This window comes from Pleurodeles waltl, chromosome 1_1 (genome assembly GCF_031143425.1).
Source record: "Pleurodeles waltl isolate 20211129_DDA chromosome 1_1, aPleWal1.hap1.20221129, whole genome shotgun sequence".
NCBI lineage: Eukaryota > Metazoa > Chordata > Amphibia > Caudata > Salamandridae > Pleurodeles > Pleurodeles waltl.
In genome coordinates, this window is record NC_090436.1 from 743,446,225 (window position 1) to 743,463,829 (window position 17,605).

A 17,605-nucleotide genomic window follows, 5' to 3' on the forward strand; every position below is an offset into this window, starting at 1 on the left:
ACAGGCAGTACCAGGGCAATGCCCTATGGATGAACTGGTCAGGGATATTTGCCTACGCTTTTCCTCCTCTCCCTCTCCTTCCTTATCTGGTAAACAAACTCAGTCAAAAAAACTCAAACTCATATTAATAGCACCAACTTGGGCAAGGCAACACTGGTACACAACGCTGCTATACCTATCAGTAGTACCACACATCAAACTGCCCAACTGACCGGATCTGTTAACTCAACACAACCAACAGATCAGGCACCCAGATCCAGCATCGCTGAATCTAGCAATCTGGCTCCTGAAATCCTAGAATTCGGACACTTACAACTTACACAAGAGTGTATGGAAGTCATAAAACAAGCCAGAAGGCCATCCACCAGGCACTGCTATGCAAGTAAATGGAAGAGGTTTGTTTGCTACTGCCATATTAATCAAATCCAACCATTACACGCAACTCCAAAAGATGTAGTGGGTTACTTGCTTCACTTACAAAAATCTAACCTAGCTTTCTCTTCCATTAAAATACACCTTGCAGCAATATCTGCATACCTGCAGACTACCTATTCAACTTCCCTTTATAGGATACCAGTCATTAAAGCATTCATGGAGGGCCTTAAAAGAATTATTCCACCAAGAACACCACCTGTTCCTTCATGGAACCTAAATGTTGTCCTAACTAGACTTATGGGTCCACCTTTTGAACCCATGCACTCCTGCGAAATACAGTTCCTAACCTGGAAGGTTGCATTCCTCATCGCCATTACTTCCCTAAGAAGAGTAAGCGAGATTCAGGTGTTTACAATACAAGAACCTTTTATACAACTACACAAGAATAAGGTTGTCCTAAGGACTAATCCTACATTTTTACCAAAGGTTATTTCACCGTTCCATCTAAATCAAACAGTGGAACTTCCAGTGTTCTTCCCATAGCCAGATTCCGTAGCTGAGAGGGCACTACATACATTAGATGTCAAAAGAGCATTAATGTATTACATTGACAGAACTAAAAACATCAGAAAGACTAAACAACTATTTATTGCATTCCAAAAACCTCATGCAGGAAACCCAATATCAAAACAAGGTATAGCCAGATGGATAGTTAAATCAGGGATGTGGAATTCCTATGGACATCTTGTTTGGGGTCAAGGGCAACCAGTTTTTATGTTTACTTTGTCCTTGGGACAGGTAGGCCCAACCCCCTGCAGCACAAACCCTTTGGCTGCCTGTTTACAGAGAGTTGAACTCTCTGCAGTTGAGGTAATGTGTTTCCAAAAGATAATGCTGTTCGAACTTGTATGTTCGATGGCATCTGTCGCTGTAGATACACATGGTATGCATGAGCTCGCCATCTGGTGTTGGGTCGGAGTGTTACAAGTTGTTTTTCTTCGAAGAAGTGTTTTCGAGTCACGGGACCGAGTGACTCCACCTTCTGTGCTCATTGCGCATGGGCGTCGACTCCATCTTCGATTGTTTTCTTTCCGCCATCGGGTTCGGACGTGTTCCTGTCGCTCCGAGTTTCGGAACGGAAAGTTAGCTGAAGACGGAAGATTTTCGACGGTATCGTTGCGATCCGGTTAGAGATAGACACATACGACGACGCGTTCAACATCGAAGCGCCTCGGTGCCCTTCGGGGTAGATTTCGGCACCCCGTCGGGGCCTAGTCGGCCCGACCGCGTGGAGGACAACGCCGATGGATCGGACCCCGTTTCGATTCTGCCCCGAATGCCACAACAAATATCCTTATACGGACCTACACTCGGTCTGTAATCTGTGCCTGTCACCCGAGCACAGCGAAGAATCCTGTGAGGCCTGTCGGGCGTTCCGGTCCCGAAAAACTCTGCGCGACCGTCGAGCGAGAAGACTCCAGATGGCGTCCACGCCAAAAGAGCGTCCACAGTTCGAGACAGAAGAGGAACAGGAGGAATCCTTTTCCATCCAGGATTCAGACTCCGACGAGCTACACTCTACAAGAACTGTGAGTAAGACGTCGAGATCAAACCTTAAAAAAGGAAAGAAGGCCCAGGGGACGCCACTGCCAACCGGCCATGGCTCCACCCAAATTCTCGGTGACCAACAATCGGCACCGAAAAAGGCCCATTCAGTGTCGAGATCGTCCGACTTCGGTCGAGACACCGGCACGCAGCCTCCTCGGGACCGAGAGAGTGCTAAACAGAAGCATCGACACCGAGAGTTCGGTGTCGACACCGATCGACGCCGAGACAGTGGCGCCGAAGAACATAGAGGCCAAGAATTTTCGGCACAGAAAAAGAGGAAGGTTACCTCGGAGCCGAAAAAACAATCGACAGGGCTTTCGGAGCCGAAAAAAGCGACATCAGACCCTGTTTCTGGCTCCTATACCGAAGAGCATTCTATGTCTTCTCAAATGAAGAAACATAGATTTGAACAAGAACTGCAATCCACTGACGTGGATCACACGCAAAAGCGTATCTTTATTCAGCAGGGGACTGGGAAGATCAGTACCCTCCCACCTGTCAAACGAAAGAGAACGCTTCAGTTTACTCCTCAGCAACAAACAACACAAAAGGTAACACCTCCTCCCTCGCCTCCACCTGTAACTCCGGCTTCGCCAACTTACACCCCGTCACATTCGCCAGCTCACACCGCCATGAGCCACGACGACCAAGATCAGGATGCGTGGGACTTGTACGACGCACCAGTGTCTGATAACAGCCCAGACACATACCCAACTAGGCCATCACCACCGGAAGACAGCACAGCCTACTCGCAAGTGGTGGCTAGAGCAGCTCTATTCCATAATGTGGAACTACACTCGGAACAAGTAGAGGATGATTTTTTATTTAACACCCTCTCCTCAACCCACAGCTCCTACCAAAGCCTGCCGATGCTCCCAGGCATGCTACGCCATGCAAAGGACATTTTCAAGGAGCCAGTTAAAAGTAGGGCAGTGACGCCTAGGGTGGACAAAAAGTATAAGGCGCCTCCTACGGACCCTGTCTTCATCACCTCTCAGCTGCCACCAGACTCTGTGGTGGTAGGGGCTGCCAGGAAACGGGCAAACTCACACACTTCTGGGGATGCACCTCCCCCAGATAAAGAAAGTAGGAAGTTCGATGCAGCCGGGAAGAGGGTTGCTGTCCAAGCAGCAAACCAGTGGCGCATCGCAAATTCACAAGCGCTGCTAGCGCGATACGACAGAGCCCACTGGGATGAGATGCAGCATCTCATTGAACATCTCCCAAAAGATCTGCAAAAAAGAGCAAAACAGGTTGTTGAGGAGGGTCAAAACATTTCCAACAATCAAATACGCTCCTCCATGGATGCAGCAGACACGGCCGCAAGAACCATTAATACGTCGGTTACCATCCGTAGGCACGCATGGCTCAGAACGTCTGGATTCAAGCCAGAAATTCAACAGGCAGTGCTTAACATGCCAGTAAACGAGAAACTTCTGTTCGGTCCGGAGGTCGACACAGCTATAGAAAAGCTCAAGAAGGACACTGACACTGCCAAGGCCATGGGCGCACTCTACTCCCCGCAGAGCAGAGGATCTTATAACACCTTCCGCAAAACACCTTTTAGAGGAGGGTTTCGGGGTCAGGCCACACAAGCTAGCACCTCACAGTCCGCACCGCCCACCTACCAGGGACAGTACAGGGGAGGTTTTCGGGGCCAGTATAGAGGGGGGCAATTCCCTAGGAATAGGGGAAGATTTCAAAGCCCCAAAACCACTACCAACAAGCAGTGACTCACATGTCACACACCCCTCCCACACAACACCAGTGGGGGGGAGGATACGTCAATATTACGAAGCATGGGACAAAATAACTACAGACACATGGGTCCTAGCAATTATCCAGCATGGTTATTGCATAGAATTCCTGCAATTCCCTCCAGACATACCACCAAAATCACAAAATTTAACAAAATACCATTCACAGCTTCTAGAGATAGAAGTTCAAGCACTACTGCAAAAAAATGCAATAGAATTAGTACCAAGCACACAAATAAACACAGGAGTTTATTCACTGTACTTCTTGATACCAAAAAAGGACGAAACACTGAGACCAATTCTAGACCTCAGAGTAGTAAACACATTCATCAAATCAGACCACTTTCACATGGTCACACTACAAGAAGTGTTACCATTGCTCAAAAAACACGACTACATGACAACCCTAGACCTCAAGGACGCATATTTCCATATACCAATACATCAATCACACAGGAAATATCTAAGGTTTGTATTCAAAGGAATACATTACCAATTCAAAGTATTGCCTTTTGGTTTAACAACCGCTCCAAGAGTATTCACAAAATGCCTAGCAGTAGTCGCTGCACACATCAGAAGGCAGCAAATACATGTGTTCCCGTATCTAGACGACTGGCTAATCAAAACCAGTTCGCTCACACAATGCTCAAACCACACAAATCAAGTCATACAAACCCTCTACAAACTAGGGTTCACCGTCAACTTTGCAAAATCAAACATTCTGCCAAGCAAAGTACAGCAATATCTAGGAGCCATAATAGACACGACAAAAGGAGTAGCAACGCCAACTCCACAAAGGATCCACAATTTCAACAGGGTCATTCAACACATGTCTCCAAACAAAACAATACAAGCAAGAACAATACTACAGCTCCTAGGCATGATGTCCTCATGCATAGCCATTGTCCCAAACGCAAGACTGCACATGAGGCCCTTACAACAGTGCCTAGCCTCACAGTGGTCTCAAGCACAGGGTCACCTTCTAGATCTGGTGTTGCTAGACCGCCAAACTTACCTCTCGCTTCTATGGTGGAACAGTATAAATTTAAACATAGGGCGGCCTTTCCAAGACCCAGTGCCACAGTACGTAATAACAACAGATGCTTCCATGACAGGGTGGGGAGCACATCTCAATCAACACAACATAAGAGGACAATGGAACATACATCAAACAAAACTGCATATAAATCATCTAGAATTATTAGCAGTTTTTCAAGCACTAAAAGCTTTCCAACCAATCATAACCCACAAATACATCCTTGTCAAAACAGACAACATGACAACGATGTATTATCTAAACAAACAAGGAGGAACACATTCAACGCAGTTAAGCTTGTTAGCTCAAAAAATATGGAAGTGGGCAATCCACCATCAGATTGGTCTAATAGCACAGTTTATTCCGGGGATCCAGAATCAGCTGGCAGACAATCTCTCTCGAGATCACCAGCAAGTCCACGAATGGGAAATCCACCCACAGATTCTGTACACCTACTTCACACTCTGGGGAACACCACAAATAGACTTATTTGCAACAAAAGAGAACGCAAAATGCCAAAACTTCGCGTCCAGATACCCACACAAGCAATCCCAAGGCAATGCCCTATGGATGAACTGGTCAGGAATATTTGCTTACGCTTTTCCTCCTCTCCCTCTCCTTCCTTACCTAGTAAACAAATTGAGTCAAAACAAACTCAAACTCATTTTAATAGCACCAACTTGGGCAAGACAACCCTGGTACACAACACTGCTAGATCTGTCTGTAGTACCACACATCAAACTGCCCAACAAACCAGATCTGTTAACGCAACACAACCAACAGATCAGACACCCGGACCCAGCATCGCTGAATCTAGCAATCTGGCTCCTGAAATCCTAGAATTCGGACACTTACAACTTAGCCAAGAGTGTATGGAAGTCATAAAGCAGGCCAGAAGGCCATCCACTAGACACTGCTACGCAAGTAAGTGGAAAAGATTTGTTTGGTACTGCCATCATAATCAGATACAACCGCTAGATGCAACTCCAAAACATATAGTAAATTACTTGCTCCATTTACAAAAAGCAAAGCTAGCCTTCTCTTCTATTAAAATACACCTTGCAGCAATATCTGCATACCTGCAAACTACCTATTCAACTTCCTTGTATAGGATACCAGTTATCAAAGCATTTATAGAAGGGCTTAAAAGAATTATACCACCAAGAACACCACCTGTTCCTTCATGGAACCTAAACGTGGTTCTAACAAGACTCATGGGCCCACCTTTCGAACCCATGCACTCTTGCGGAATACAATTCCTAACCTGGAAAGTTGCCTTTCTCATCGCCATTACATCTCTAAGAAGAGTAAGTGAAATTCAAGCGTTCACAACACAAGAGCCTTTTATACAAATACATAAAAATAAGGTCGTCCTACGACCTAATCCAAAATTTTTACCAAAAGTTATTTCACCATTCCATCTAAATCAAACGGTAGAACTACCAGTATTTTTCCCACAGCCAGATTCTGTGGCTGAAAGAGCACTACATACATTAGATGTCAAAAGAGCATTAATGTACTACATTGACAGAACAAAGAACATCAGAAAAACTAAACAGCTATTTATTGCATTCCAAAAACCTCATGCAGGTAACCCAATATCAAAACAAGGTATAGCCAGATGGATAGTTAAATGCATCCAAATCTGCTACCTTAAAGCAAAAAGACAACTGCCCATTACTCCCAGGGCACATTCAACAAGGAAAAAAGGTGCTTCAATGGCCTTTTTAGGAAACATCCCAATGCAGGAAATATGTAAGGCAGCCACTTGGTCTACGCCTCACACATTCACCAAACACTACTGTATAGATGTGCTATCCGCACAACAAGCTACAGTAGGTCAAGCTGTATTAAGAACTCTATTTCAGACAACTTCTACTCCTACAGGCTAAACCACCGCTTATGGGGAACTAACTGCTTACTAGTCTATGCATACCATGTGTATCTACAGCGACAGATGCCATCGAACTGAAAATGTCACTTACCCAGTGTACATCTGTTCGTGGCATCAGTCGCTGAGATTCACATGGACCCACCCACCTCCCCGGAAGCCTGTAGCAGTTCAGAAGTTACCTTCAATTTTGTACATTTGTATATATTACTTAATCCTTTAATAGGTACATACTTACATTTTTCATTGCGCGGGCACTATTACTATAGTACAACTCCTACCTCACCCTCTGCGGGGAAAACAATCGAAGATGGAGTCGACGCCCATGCGCAATGAGCACAGAAGGTGGAGTCACTCGGTCCCGTGACTCGAAAACACTTCTTCGAAGAAAAACAACTTGTAACACTCCGACCCAACACCAGATGGCGAGCTCATGCATACCATGTGAATCTCAGCGACTGATGCCACGAACAGATGTACACTGGGTAAGTGACATTTTCATTATGGTTCATTATTTGAAAGCCTTCATTATTAGGGTGCGTGCTGTAAATAAATGTTTTAAGGTCACACTTCACTACTGACGTTGGTTCCAGTACAAAAAAAAAAAACGTGTACACACATGTTTGAAAAGTTTAGGCTAAGAGGCTAAGTATAATGCTCCCAGAATGCTCTCTGATTATATGCAAATGAAGTGTCATTTAGTAAAATGTGTTGATGCATGCTAGTATTTCCCAAAAATATTTCTAATGGAAAATCAGTGTAACCATTTTCAACACGATTATGGGAAGCATGAAAATAAACAAACACTGACAAAGCCAACTAATCTGATATATTTTTATAAGTCTTTTAGTTTCATCAATGCGTGTCTTGTTTTGACAGGGCTTTTGTAACACTTTATTGTTGTGGGAGCTACCAGGCCCTCAACATTGTAACAAACATTGGCAAAACCCCCCCCAAAAGTTTTTGAACTCTTAAAGCACACGTTGCCACCAGCGGCATAACAAAGGCCCCGCAGCCGCCCTCCAGGGGGCCCCGTCAGCACAGCACCTGCCCTGAGTGAGTCTGGAGAGGGGGCTCCTCCATGTTCTTTGCAAAGGGGCACCCTCCAGTTTCGTTACGTCACTGATTGCCACTGTAGTTCCTGACACTGAACAAAACTACTTTGTGTGGCAATATGCTCCTTGTGGAAGAGCAGAATGCGATCACTCACAGTAAAGCCAGCCGAAAGAGAGAGAAATAGAAGTTTAATAAAAACAAAATGTCTTTGTTAACACCAGACGTAATTAGGGACCAAGAGCCACATGTAGGTAGCTTTTTGCATGTCGCAAACAGCGACTTTCGCTGTTTGCGACGTGCAAAAAGCACACTGCGATGCACAAACCCAGTTTTGCGATTCAGTAACCTGGTTACCGAATCACAAAACGGGTTTGCGACTCGCAATTAGTAAGGGGTGTTCCCTTCCTAATTGCAACTCGCAGTGCAATGTAGGATTGATTTGTGACCGCGGGCGCAAACCAATCGCAGTTTGCACCCATTTCAAATGGGTGCTAACACTTTCGCAAAAGGGAAGGGATCCCCATGGGACCCCTTTCCCATTGTGAATGCCACTGTAAACATTTTTTCAGAGCAAGCAGTGGTCCTGTGGACCACTGCTTGCTCTGAAAAAATGAAACGAAAACGTTTCATTTTTCGTTCTTGTTATGCATCTCGTTTTCCTTTAAGGAAAACGGGCTGCATTACAAAAGAAACTGCTTTATTGAAAAGCAGTCACAGACATGGTGGTCTGCTGTCTCCAGCAGGCCACCATTCGTGAGGGGGTCGCAAATTGCGACCCACCTCATGATTATTCATGATGTGGGCATTTGCGAAGCCCTTGCGAATCACAGATGGTGTCAAGGACACCATCCTACATTCGGATTTGCGACTCGCAATTTGCAGGTCACAAATCTGAACCTACCTACTTGTGGCCCCAAATTCTTAAAGAAAGTCACAAAAGTGCACCCATGGTATATGTCGTACCCCTATAAAATATTTGTGAACTGTATTTTAGCGTGGGTAAATAGGATGTGTAGATTTGCTCATGTGAAAATCTATTGAGCATTTGCAAGTTCATTTTCCCTCCAGCCACTTTCTTCCCAACCCTGGAAGAAGTTCTAATTCTGCCATTGTCAGGAGTAAATGTCCAACCTTTCTTATTATGGGAAAATATTAGAGCGAAGCTGGTAAAAATCTTTAAAACATGCAGGTTAGTAGGTTTGCAGACTCAAAGGCATTCCAGCCCTGGAACTATTGCTTACTGCTTCCTCCAGCCCCAGTATGCAGATCTGCAGAAAGGTGGCAAAATAAGGAAATTGCTACAGTAGGGATTGAAACTCCAAGTATTCAAGCCCTACTATGGTAGTAGCCCTGGCATAATCAGAGAGGCTATTAATTGCTGCCATAATTTGTCGCCACACTACATGGTACCAAAGGGACAAGTAGATCTTTTTACAGGACAAGTAGATTTGAGAAGCAACCTGTCCCCTGGACAAGTAGATATTTTAATAAATTCCACACCCCTGTTAAATGCATCCAAATCTGCTACCTTTAAGCTAAACAACAGCTGCCCATTACACCAAGGGCACACTCAACCAGAAAGAAAGGTGCTACCATGGCCTTTCTAGGAAACATCCCAATGCAAGAAATATGTAAGGCAGCCACATGGTCTACGCCTCACACATTCACCAAGCACTACTGTGTAGACGTGTTATCCGCACAACAAGCCACAGTAGGGCAAGCCGTATTAGGAACATTGTTTCAGACTACTTCCACTCCTACAGGCTGAGCCACCGCTTTTGGGGAGATAACTGCTTACTAGTCTATGCAAAACATGCGTATCTACAGCGACAGATGCTATCGAACTGAAAATGTCACTTACCCAGTGTACATCTGTTCGTGGCATCAGTCGCTGTAGATTCGCATGTGCCCACCCGCCTCCCCGGGAGCCTGTAGCAGTTCGGAAGTTACCTTCAACTATTTGTATATATATCATTTCAACCTTATATAGGTACATACTTAGACACTCCATTGCATGGGCACTATTACTACAATACAACTCCTACCTCACCCTCTGCGGGGAAAAACAATCGAGGATAGAGTCGACGCCCATGCGCAATGGACACAAAAGGAGGAGTCACTCGGTCCCGTGACTCGAAAGACTTCTTCGAAGAAAAACAACTTGTAACACTCCGGCCCAACACCAGATGGCGAGCTATTGCAAAACATGCGAATCTACAGCGACTGATGCCACGAACAGATGTACACTGGGTAAGTGACATTTTCATTACACTGGGTACAGTCACTGTTACTCAGATCTGTATTTTTGAAGCACGTTTTTATCTCTAAACTAAATGGTTTTGACCACTTTGTGGCAGCCTATCTTAGTCTGTGTAATGCCGTGCATATTCACAGTGCTTTCTGTCACAGGCTAGGACCTCCTAATACTAAACACTCAACTCATTCTACCACACTGCACGAACCAGAATGGAGTTCTGTGGCTCCCTGGTTACACACACACAGATATCTGCAGTGATCGAATTAGCCATTAGAGGTTTCACAACCTAAAGTGCATCGCTCGCTGATATAAAAAAATTAAAATAAAATTAAAAAAACATGCAATATAAACTCAACTATTTTAAATGCAGTTTCTTGAAGGCGAGCGACCAACAAAACAGTTACAGAATATTTTGTTCTTTTGAGCTGCACCTTTGATCCTCCCCTAGACTCACTGACCCCAGCCGCATTGGACTCGGGATCACAGCTCTCATAACTTTTTATTTTTATTTTTTAATGCAGTTTGGCCAGATGGAAACTGAATGTTTTTCCATTTTGTGTGTGTGTGTGTGTGTGTGTGTGTGTGAGAGAGGAAATGCCTCCTTGGCATGGTTACCCCCTGACTTTTTGCCTTTGCTGATGCTAAGTTATGATTTGAAAGTGTGCTGAGGCCTGCTAACCAGGCCCCAGCACCAGTGTTCTTTCCCTAACCTGTACCTTTGTTTCCACAATTGGCACACCCTGGCATCCAGGTAAGTCCCTTGTAACTGGTACCTCTGGTACCAAGGGCCCTGATACCAGGGAAGGTCTCTAAGGGCTGCAGCATGTCTTATGCCACCCTGGGGACCCCTCACTCAGCACAGACACACTGCTTGCCAGCTTGTGTGTGCTAGTGGGGATAAAACGACTAAGTCGACATGGCACTCCCCTCAGGGTGCCATGCCAACCTCACACTGCCTACAGGTATAGATAAGTCACCCCTCTAGCAGGCCTTACAGCCCTAAGGCAGGGTGCACTATACCATAGGTGAGGGCAAAAGTGCATGAGCACTATGCCCCTACAGTGTCCAAGCAAAACCTTAGACATTGTAAGTGCAGGGTAGCCATAAGAGTTTATGGTCTGGGAGTCTGTCATGCACAAACTCCACAGCACCATAATGGCTACACTGAAAACTGGGAAGTTTGGTGTCAAACTTCTCAGCACAATAAATGCACACTGATGCCAGTGTACATTTTATTGTAACATACACCCCAGAGGGCACCTTAGCTGCGCCCCCTGAAACCTTAACCGACTATCCGTGTAGGCTGACTAGTTTTAGCAGCCTGCCTCACACCAGACATGTTGCTGGCCACATGGGGAGAATGCCTTTGTCACTCTGTGGCTAGTAACAAAGCCTGTACTGGGTGGAGGTGCTTCTCACCTCCTCCTGCAGGAACTGTAACACCTGGCGGTGAGCCTCAAAGGCTCACCCCCTTTGTTACAGCACCCCAGGGCACTCCAGCTAGTGGAGTTGCCCGCCCCCTCCAGCCACGGCCCCACTTTTGGCGGCAAGGCCGGAGGAGATAATGAGGAAAAACAAGGAGGAGTCACTGGCCGGTCAGGACAAGCCCCTAAGGTGTCCTGAGCTGAGGTGACTCTGACTTTTAGAAATCCTCCATCTTGCAGATGGAGGATTCCCCCAATAGGATTAGGGATGTGCCCCCCCCCTCCCCTCAGGGAGTAGGCACAAAGAGGGTGTAGCCACCCTCTGGGCTAGTAGCCATTGGCTACTAACCCCCCAGACCTAAACACACCCCTAAATTCAGTATTTAGGGGCTCCCCAGAACCATGGAACTCAGATTCATGCAACCTAAGAAGAAGAGGACTGCTGACTGAAAAACCTGCAGAGAAGACGGAGACACCACCTGCTTTGGCCCCAGCTCTACCGGCTTGTCTCCCCACTTCTAAAGACACTGCTCCAGCGACGCGTTCCACAGGGTCCAGCAACCTCTGAAGCCTCAGAGGACTACCCTGCATCTAGAAGGACCAAGATCTCCTGAGGACAGCGGCCCTGCTCCACAAAGACTGCAACTTTGCAACAAAAAAGCAACTTTGAAAACAACACGTTTCCCGCCGGAAGCGTGAGACTTGGCACTCTGCACCCGACGCCCCCGGCTCGACTTGTGGAGAACAAACACTACAGGGAGGACTCCCCGGCGACTACGACATCGTGAGTAGCCAGAGTTGACCCCCCTGAGCCCCCACAGCGACGCCTGCAGAGGGAATCCCGAGGCTCCCCCTGACCGCGACTGCCTGCTTCAAAGACCCGACGCCTGGTAAAGACACTGCACCCGCAGCCCCCAGGACCTGAAGGATCCGACCTCCAGTGCAGGAGCGACCTCTCCCTTGCCCAGGTGGTGGCTACCCCGAGGAGCACCCCCCCCCCCCCTGCCTGCATCGCTGAAGAGACCCCTTGGTCTCCCATTGATTTCTATTGCAAACCTGATGCCTGTTTACACACTGGACCCGGCCGCCCCCGTGCTGCTGAGGGTGTACTTTTTGTGTGGACTTGTGTGTCCCCCTGGTGCCCTACAAAACCCCCCTGGTCTGCCCTCCGAAGACGCGGGTACTTACCTGCTGGCAGACTGGAACCGGGGCACCGCCTTCTTCATTGAAGCCTATGTGTTTTGGGCACCACTTTGACCTCTGCACCTGACCGGCCCTGAGCTGCTGGTGTGGTAACTTTGGGGTTGCTCTGAACCCCCAACGGTGGGCTACCTTGGACCCAAACATGAACCTTGTAGGTGGTTTCCTTACCTGCAAAAACTAACAAACACTTACCTCCCCCAGGAACTGTTGAAAATTGCAGTGTCTAGTTTTAAAATAGCTATATGTCATTTATGTGAAAACTGTATATGCTATTTTGCTAATTCAAAGTTCCTAAAGTTCCTACATGAAATACCTTTCATTTAAAGTATTACTTGTAAATCTTGAACCTGTGGTTCTTAAAATAAACTAAGAAAATATATTTTTCTATACAAAAACCTATTGTCTCCGAGTGTGTGTGGAATTGTCTCCGAGTGTGTGTTCCTCATTTATTGCCTGTGTGTGTACAACAAATGCTTAACACTACTTCTCTGATAAGCCTACTGCTCGACCACACTACCACAAAATAGAGCATTAGAATTATCTCTTTTTGCCACTATCTTACCTCTAAGGGGAACCCTTGGACTCTGTGCATGCTATTTCTTACTTTGAAATAGTACTTACAGAGCCAACTTCCTACAGTGTGTGATTGTGTTGGCAATAGACTTTGTCTATATGTACATCGCAGGTAATGATAATATTACTGGAGCAACTGTACAGTCCTAATTGCTTGATATTTTGAGTTTTGATGATCAATTGATATATGTTTAAAAACTGATGAAAATGACACGAGGCAAAGTGTTTTCTGCTCAATAATAAGCAGACAATTCACTGAAGCCTCTGTAGTTCTGCTTTCAGAGGGGGTTTGCTCTTGCAGTGCTCACCATCCTCATTTCCAACGATATGCTGTAGTCTTGGGTTTTTGGCTTGACTTCTCTTTTCAGTGGGAACGCCCCCCTCCCCCGCCACTACCGAGCATTGCACTAATTCGCCAGAAAATGGTCCCGTCCTCTTGCGCCATTCACAGCTTTGACAACTATTCGTGTACCTCAGTATTTGTGTGTTAAAATTTGTTAGTGCTATTATATTTTTACTCACGGAAAAAATAACCAAAAACCCCATTTCCTTTCAGCTTACTCTCGTGGCATGAAGACTGACATCGTGACCTGTTCAGAGGGCGACAGTCATAGATTCTGTGGTTGTGTGAATGAGAAGTCCCCGCCAGCGGAAATGGCACCGCCTCCCGGAATATAACCAGGGGCCCACAAGTAGCTGCATCCTCTTAGGTGGTTCTTTGGCGCATGTCAGCACCGGCGATGCTTGCTCATTAAATCGGTCACAGGAGCAGGGTTAGCAGTTTCTGCCAAATGAGTTGACGTTGCCGTGGTCTCTCGTGTGCGTCCAGCTATGGCTCTGACTGTCCTCTGTGCAGCTTGGGGCTTCTTGCTTGGGACTGCCGTAGCCGTGGGGCCTGTGCCCAGGACTACCTGGAATCAGCAAGGTAAGAGGGGCCGCCATGGAGTCTTCCTTTTGTCTGCGTTTTCAAAATTCTGTGGATTAGTTGAGAGGTTTGTTTAAAATTGGATTATTTTTTTTGTTCCACCTCTGCAGTGTTTCTGTTATGTTACTGAAAACGGAGCAAAGTTTATATTTCATTTTCGTCCTTCCTGCAGTTTCTAGCTGGCATCGTCCCAGTCGGGTTCACTACATTTATACTGGACTACTTAGTGTGGTGAATGAGGTCACAAGACTGCTGAAAATGCCATTACTATTTTGTGACGTCTTTGGGAAAGTACCGAGACAACGATTTTAAAGTGTTTATTAGGGATTTTCTAAACAAAGTACGCTTAACAAAAGTAACTTTTTTCTTGATTGTATATAAAGTATCCCCTTAAATTTGTCTTTGGCCTTAATAGACTTTGTAAGTTTTTTTTAGTGCACTGTAATAACTTCTATTTATGTAGCACTTGCTGCCACACTTCCACCACCTCTTAGCACTGCAGATAACAGATGTTACGATTGCCCAGTTAATGGAACTCGAGTTATCCCCCTCGCAAGTATGAAAGACTGAGCCTGTCTTGCCAGGACTCACGTTTCCAATATATGAATGAAAACCCTCAAAACTGAGCTCATCCTGAAATTCATGTATCATTTACAAAAAGTCCGAAACACTACCTGTCAGTTGGAACATGTTAAAATGGAGCCACATCACGCCTTCTCTCAGTTCCATCACTGTCTCTTTTCTACAACTTGGGCACTTTGTCGCTCTGCCACATGTTTTAAAAATGACTACATACAGTCCGTCTCTAACTCACATTCAACTTGTATTTCTGTAGCTTTCACTAAAAATTGTCAAGTCACTATGCCTGGTGAAGTTTTGGAGGGACTTGTATCTGCCTTGCAGATGTCCAACGCAGAATACTTGTTGCATGACATGCATTTGTACAATCTTTTAACATATACTTGTATTAATCTGCACCCTTACAGCTTCAGTAGCCAACTTGAGCATCCTCCATGAGTTAAAGGACATAGCTATCAGGAGTGCGGTAGGTGCTGTGGCACCAGGGCCCACGGGTCTCCAGGGTCGACTGCACCCAAATTCTGTCTGCTTTACGATATGACGAGCAAATGAGGGGTGTATTGTATGTGCTTGCTCCAGGACCCGTGACACCCTCCTACCCCAGTGCATGAATGCCTGCATCCATTGTGCCAGAGCTTGCCAAACACTTCTCATCTGAGGACATTGCCAAAGGCTGTCTAGTAGTGCATCTGACTCTCCACGGCTTTTTATCTCTCAGTGAATGTTTCACCCCTGTGGGTTCCTTAAGTATACACATAATGCAAATTCATGACGATACTATGATCAGATTTACAATCTAAAACGGCAAAATAGTAAATACTGAACGCAACTGCCTTTTTTATGCAAATTTGCAAAATTGTTGTTGCATTGGGTAAGAATGCCTAGCAAGACGTCAGACAACATGCTCTGTGCAGCAAATTGAGATGTGAAACATCGCATTGAGAGCCAATTTAAATAATCTTATTTGGATAATTCCTTGATCAAAAATAGAGTAATGATCCTATGGTATCTGCTTCCACGTATTCTGTCCAAATGACACTCCACCAAGCACTGGTGTTCTGTGGTATTGTTCTGTGACTTCAGTACTGAGCTATGTACGTACCCAGTGCTTTAAATGGGCCGGTACTCTCCTGTACTGAGTACCGGCACTTTTTTATTTTGAGAGGAAGAGTACCGGCACTTCTCAGAAACAAGCAGGTACTCTAGTACAGAGTACCTGCACTTCTATTTTTCCATTTAAAGCACTGTACGTACCACAAATAAAGTTGCCTTCCCTCAATTTGGTTTAGGTTATACCTTGATGAGGAAGAATTGTACACGTCCTGTACTCTCTATGCCACATCCGATAAGAGTCCTGATCAGGGCAAACCCAGCCTTGGGTTGCATGTATTCCGGATCAGGAAGAACCTGCAGTTCAGGTTGGATTGTTTCTATTGGAGCAGGCTCAAAACTGATTAGCATATTGCTGGCTCCAACCTGAGGAGACATTGTGGGCAGAAGAACAATGTGTTGTAAGTAATTGCCAGTGGTTAGTCTTATTGCAAGCATTCCTTCCAAAACGTTTTGTGAAATAATTGTACACCTTGAACCCGTGGACTTTATATCAGGTGCAGATTGCTCAACCCAAGCCCGCCAACCTTTATTTTTTAGCAGTTTAAAGTCTGTGAAAGAAACACCACCAGCCTGAAACGTAGGCTCAGAGGCTGCATTTTTGTTTTTTTATTAGTCCTCTGTTTTCAGAGTCCATTGCTGGGACTGAAAATGCACTTCTCTTTTAAACGAATATACCTATTTTCAAAGGACGATTATTTACCTGTAATCTGTTGTTGAAGCTTGGTGGTGTTCACACAGCTCTTTCTTTGCGACTCCACTACACCATCTTGCAACATGACCACGACCAAGTAGTACTGCTGAACAAAGTTTTTTGGGGAAGCTCAATATGGCCTTCAGATTTCAAACAAATATACTGCACCAATTGTCCTTCATCATGACAACCCTTTCTTATGCATCATGCTACGTATCTGGGAGGAAGATGATGAGGGGGGGGAAAAAGCCATCGCCCAACATGGCTCTGTCCAATTGAGATGGCTGGCATCTTAGTTTTGAAGAGTAGAGGAAGAAAGTGCCTCCTGTGGAAGCTTCAGAACCAAGGACAAAGCTAGACATGATGACCTAAGACATGCTTACCTTCTTTATAATCTGTACTTTTCGGGTGCCAGTGTCCCATGAGGTGAATGGAGAAGCCAAGAGCCCTACTACTATTGTAGGTGCAGCCAGTCATTACCACAAGGTGGCATTTTTCTTCTGAATCAATGTTGCTTATTTTGGTATGTTGCATTTCACCTGTGAAAAGCTTTTTATAAACGTATACAAGACCATTCTTGAAGGAAGTACCATTTCACACTGAGACAGGGCTTTTTTTGTTTTTTGTTTTTTTGTTTAAACAGCCAGGTCTTGTTTTCAGCATTTTAGATGAATCTACCAGCCCTGCCCAAGGGGCACAAGGTTGCGTTTTAGTGATCAAAATTTATGTAGGAAAAGATTAACCGAAATATGAATTTGCATCAACAATTGAAAAACTGAAATTTCATACCCCAGAATAGAAAAATGCAGTTTTGATGATGCAAGAGAAAGCTGCATTACAGACACGTTAGACATGCTAGTCAAGGGCTATTACAGTGTTTTCATTGTAGTTTGTTCGGTCATGGATTTTGATGGATTATCATTTTTTTCCCTTTTCCCGAGGTCGACCGTCTGTTTCCCTGCAAAATGATTAACAAGGAAGTTGGGTAACAATCTGTCAAAATCAATTTACAGTGTAACTAATTTGGCCACCTAATGAAAACCCAAATCGGAAATAAAGTTAAAGTACAAATTAACACTCAGGTTAATGTAAACAAATTTAAAAAACATACTGCGAA

The 17,605-nt window shown here is 45.2% G+C and overlaps 1 protein-coding gene across 12 annotated transcripts in view; it reads left to right on the forward strand.

Annotated features, from left to right (window-relative positions):
• The window catches only part of SEMA4D (semaphorin 4D), a 498,348-nt gene that overhangs the window by 271,372 nt on the left and 209,371 nt on the right, over positions 1-17,605 (forward strand). For all 12 annotated transcript variants that reach the window (XM_069227530.1, XM_069227533.1, XM_069227504.1 and 9 more), the window contains one exon: positions 13,737-14,105. In XM_069227530.1, coding sequence (XP_069083631.1) covers positions 14,012-14,105 — 94 coding nt within the window. In that variant the 5' untranslated portion in view covers positions 13,737-14,011. The remainder of the gene's footprint in view (positions 1-13,736; positions 14,106-17,605) is intronic.